This window comes from Octopus bimaculoides, chromosome 11, assembly GCF_001194135.2.
Source record: "Octopus bimaculoides isolate UCB-OBI-ISO-001 chromosome 11, ASM119413v2, whole genome shotgun sequence".
NCBI classification, from domain to species: Eukaryota; Metazoa; Mollusca; class Cephalopoda; order Octopoda; family Octopodidae; genus Octopus; species Octopus bimaculoides.
In genome coordinates this window covers 14,086,419-14,091,547 of record NC_068991.1, presented here as the reverse complement: position 1 = coordinate 14,091,547, position 5,129 = coordinate 14,086,419, and the positions used below count along the sequence as shown (strand labels likewise).

The 5,129-nt window shown below is 36.9% G+C and overlaps 1 protein-coding gene across 3 annotated transcripts in view; it reads right to left on the bottom strand.

The window, feature by feature from the left end:
• The window catches only part of LOC106871315 (uncharacterized), a 399,672-nt gene that overhangs the window by 363,171 nt on the left and 31,372 nt on the right, over nt 1-5,129 (bottom strand). For 2 of the 3 annotated variants that reach the window (XM_014917700.2, XM_014917699.2), the window contains one exon: nt 203-2,295. The exons of the other annotated variant lie outside the window; for it this stretch is intronic. In XM_014917700.2, coding sequence (XP_014773186.1) covers nt 1,016-2,295 — 1,280 coding nt within the window. In that variant the 3' untranslated portion in view covers nt 203-1,015. Of the gene's footprint in view, nt 1-202; nt 2,296-5,129 lie in introns of those variants that run through there. 3 annotated transcript variants of the gene reach the window in all.

The following is a 5,129-nucleotide window of genomic DNA, read 5'->3' as shown; positions in this document are numbered from 1 at the left end:
TGTGTGTGTGTGTGTGTGTGTGTGTGTGTGTGTGTGTGTAGATATATCGGACAGAGATAAAAAAAGGTGATTTTTTTTATATGGGTAATAATTTCGAATACCTAGATCGTCTGCATCCGAAACAGTCTGAGTCACAATTCGTCTGCTGTGGATGCATACAAAGAGAACCGTACGGGAAAAGAAAGAAAAACTTACATTTGTGTTAAAGAATTTTTACTCATTTAATCTTCGAAAACTTTCACATTTTTTTCATTGTTTTTGGTTTTTAATGGTTGCAGCCTTTAGACTGCGGGTTTGTTCGAAAGACAACCTTCAAGTATATGTATATATTTTTATAAGCCATTTATATAAATCGACTCCAGTTAGCAATCAAATTGGAAGTCATCTGTTCGAAAAGTTAACCATTTTTTTCGTTCACTGCATTAAAAATTCATACTGGTGACTGAATCATTTGTATTAATTTTTTGACACCGAACATCAGTAGTTAATGTCGGAACCTAGTGTGTCGTAACCTAGTGTTCTATTAAATTAGTTCGCCTACTTATTAACATACCTCACATTCGGGTAGTCAATATCACGATGTACCCGCTTTTCCTGTTTGACGCAGTGATTTACCGTTACTAAACACAAACACGAGTATGTGTGTGTGTGTGTGTGTGTGTGTGTGTGCAATTATGGACCCTGGTCTGTGGTGGATAGAGATCAATGAGTAATATGGGTCTGCAGCGGATTAACATGACAGAATTTAAAGGTGCCATGTTTGATAAACAAAATCGATTTTCTTTTGACTCTGGTGAACTGAAGACTACTTCCGGTCAGTCACTGGTCAGTAGAAAACTGTCCAGTGATTGCAAGTGGCTGGCATATAAGAATAAAAGATTCGGAGTTGTGCTGAAGTCTGGCTTGTGTTGGAGCGAGATGAGTGTGGAATGTTATTTGTGGCGGATAAAGACCAATGCCGAATGCGGGTCCATGAGAGACTAAGGTGACAGGCATAGTGCCATTTTGTTTAAAATTAGTATTCTCTACGCTTTGGTCTAATTTGATAATAGTCGCTTTCTTTTCTCTTGTGTAATGGAGAGGTACATGGCTGGAAGTAATTCGGGTGGTGTTGTTTGAAACGTTGACAGACAACTTGTGAATACTCGCATGATGTTTGTGAATGTGACTGGCCGTGTTTCTGATATGGTATAGTTTGTGTTGTGACCGACTGAGTTGCTTGCTGCAGTCTGACTTGTACTGGATACCGAGAGCCCATACAGTATGGTGAATGGTGGATACAAGTAAGTTGTGTAGGCTGTTGTCTGTTGGGTTCCGGTGTTTGGAAGGTTGGGGGCACTGATTGTTGTGGAACAGGGGTAAATGTTGTTGTGTGATAAATGCACGGGCTCGGCGGAATTATGGCAGTGTTGTGTAGAGGTGATGGTTGAAATTTGATCGTTGGGGGATTGTAGTGATAGATGGGTTCAGGCTTTTGTTGCTCTGCGATACATAGTCCTGCCTCGCATAAGGCAGATTGCATTGGTTGAAAGGAGCTATGGGGATCTGGTCTGTTGTCGTTTATGGTAACTGGTCGATTAATGGCAATGTCAAATAAAGGTGGTCGATATAATTCCATCATTGGTTGATCGTACGGGTAGATGGGTCTGAGTTGTTCTTCGATATATGGTCGCGACTCGCATATGACAGGTTGCATTGGTTGAGGAGGGCGCTGAAGGACTGCTTTAGCAACTGGTGGAGTTGGTGGAGTTTGATCTGGTTCGACGTAACTTGGAAGACATATTTCGTCTAAGGCAACTGGAGGAGTTTCATATTCGATAGTTTGTATTTCTTTGTTTACTGTGACTGGTTTTTTGTCGTTTGACTTAACTGGTGGAGTGGGTGCTATGATCACCTGAGGCGGTTTGACGATACTCGGAGATTCTGTTATCAGGCGCTCTGAGGCAATTGGTGCAATCTGATATGAGATAGACCTTCTTGGTTCGGGGTAGACTGTTGTTTGGTCTTTCGTACTGTCGGGTGGATCTTGGTCTTTGAAGCGATGGACTGGTGGAGGCGTTTCGACTGGTGGAGGCGTTCGGACTGGTGGAGGCGTTTCGACTAGTACAGGCTTTGGGGGTGTTGGATGTCGTTTGGCTTTTGGACTTTTGGACTCATGGGCTGGTGGAGGCGGTGGAGGCGGTGGATGTCTGACAGGTTTCGGATCTTCTTTTTTCTTTCTTACTCTGACTGGTTGAGTCTTCTTCGATTCTGGCTTCTGTTGCTTTGGCTGTTCTTGTGGAATGTTGTCCTTACCTAAAACATTCCAAAATCGACATTTGGTAGAGAGCGCAATGTGCTTAATAGTCAATGGAACATAATATACATACATACTAAAATATATGCTGTATACACATTGAAAGATACGATAAATACACACACATATATATATATATATATATATACGGAAATATATATCATAAACTCAGCTTATATACCCATTATTATTCAAGGTTTAAGTAATATATTCAGAATTTTATTATCAGCCTAGATGTGACTTATTGTACGAAGTTTGCTTCCAAACAACATGAATTTCGGTTCAGTCCTACTATGTGGTAACTTGGACAAGTGTCTTCTACTAGAGACTCGGCCCAACTAAACCCTTATCAGTGGATCTGGTAGACAGAAACTGAAAGAATACTGTCCCTTTCTATCTTTTCTTTTACTTGTTTCAATCATTAGACTGCGGCCATGCTGGAGCATCGACTGGAAGAATTGTTAGTCGAATGAATCTGCCCTAGTACCTTTTTTTTAAAGCCTAGTACTTATTCTATCAGTTACTGTTGCCGAACCGCTAAGATATGGGACGTAAACACACCAACACCGGCTGTGCTGTGGTAGTGAGTAACACACACACGACAGACTTCATATTACTTTGAATGTCATATTACCTTGAAGAAATTATAAATGAATATAAAAAAATTTTAGACTATAAAGTTTATTAGTATATTAAACATAAATTGCAATTATTGTTATTACAAGATTCGCTTCTGTTTTAAATGTCAACTTCTGTTTGAATTCCCTATGTAAACAAATAGCTTTTCTTCGCGTTCGTAAAAAATGTAATAAAGCGAAAGAAAAAAAAATGAGTAAATTATTTTTAAAAGTATTACGTTGTGCGATAAACAGTGATCCCCGTCTAATAGAATTAGGTTTTCAAATTGTGTTATTTCAAGGTGGTACCCCAGCGGTCACGTTCGCGTACCACCTTAAAATTATTTAGTCAATAATATCATCTCCCAACACAATTCTTCGCACATGCATGTTGCATTATCTAGAGAGTCAGGAAAGAAATAAACGAGATAACTGAAAAGGGTCCATTTGCTGACAGTTGTGTCTGCAAAACAATTCTACGGTGATATGAGCTACTCTCTTTTAATAGAAATGTATTTAAGTTTCTTTTTAATTGCTAGGAAAGGGACACTAGAAACACTTAAGACGTCTATAAGTGAATATAATGAAACAACAATATAACAAAACTCAACTCTTCATATTGGTAAATGTAATTCAATAATTCCCACCAGAGTCTCTATTTTAAAATTCCCTCAAGTGAAAATTCATGAACGTTTTCCCCTGACAGTCCCATCTCTTTTCCAATTTCCATTATCGTCGTTTTTAAATGTATCATGGATTATTTTACTGATTACAGAATAAACTATAACAGAGTCTTTGTTCAATTCATGAGCATATTGTCAATTTACACTATGATTTATGCATATATGATATCAAAATGCACAACACATGTGCCACCAGAAAACCGTCCTCCGGGTGGTTTTTCTGCTAGTTATCTTAATGTGCAGAACAAGTGAAAAAAAAAAAAAATCCCAAAGTAAGCATCTATTTATTGTAAAACATATGCCAAGTTTCAAACATTAGCCAATTACTGACACATATTTTAAATTAATTTATTAATATTTATAAAATATTTTTTCCCATATACTTTTGGATTAAGTAGAAAAGTTTAATTCCTACATAATTTGCATCTACTAATGAATACAATATTATTCCTTCGTTGCCTAGTGAGTCTTTAATGAGGCTACCTCCGGTAGGAACACTATATATCGAAGGAAGGCTTGAAGCCAGCTATTACATGTACATCACAATGAATATCTCCCAGCTATTACATGTACATCACAATGAATATCTCACAGAAGAGAAACCTGTTTGAAATTATATACTTTGCAATATTTAATTATATATTTTGTAATTAAATGCTTTTGAGCGTTTAATAAAGTATTTTGAAATGATTCGAATTTTAAAATGTAATTTGGAATACGTAACCCTGTAAGAATTTGGATGAAGAAATATTCTTTGGTTATATGATATTTTACAATATGTAATATTGTATTTTAAAATAATTTGGTTGAGATTACTTGTTTTTCAGTATAGGTTATTTTATTTTGAACTGATTTGATTGTAATAATATACTTTTGAAATAATTAACTGCTACGTTGAAGGAACAGTGCATTTTTTATTATCATTTTTCATTCATATACGTTTCTATACGTTAACCGTTAAATCTCAATATCTGAGCGTTTCCTCACGTCCGCGTGGTAGAAAGTTTGATTTCTTGGTCTTTGTATAGAGTCTGAGGAGCCTATGTTTTTGTTTTAATAATTACTGCTCTACTCTTTAGAGTGTGCTTCTCTCCTGATGTGTTTTATTGACTCTCTCTCTCTCTCTCTCTCTCTCTCTCTCTCTCTCTCTCTCTCTCTCTCTCTCTCTCTCTCTCTCTCTCGCTCAATCTTTCTCCCTCTGTATATGTGAATTAAAATAAAAGCTTAAAGGCTTGGAAATAGATATATCTAGTGAAAGTAAATGTTAGAAGAAAATCACTGTTCAAATTCTATAAAATGTTAGTTCATATAAATGATATCTAAAAGCCTTTAAGCGGGAGTGGCTGTGTGGTAAGACGCTTGCTTACCAACCACATGGTTCTGGGTTCAGTCCCACTGCGTGGCATCTTGGGCAAGTGTCTTCTACTATAGCCTCGGGCCGACCAAAGCCTTTTGAGTGGATTTGGTAGACGGAAACTGAAAGAAGCCCGTCGTATATATGTATATATATATATATATATATATATATATATA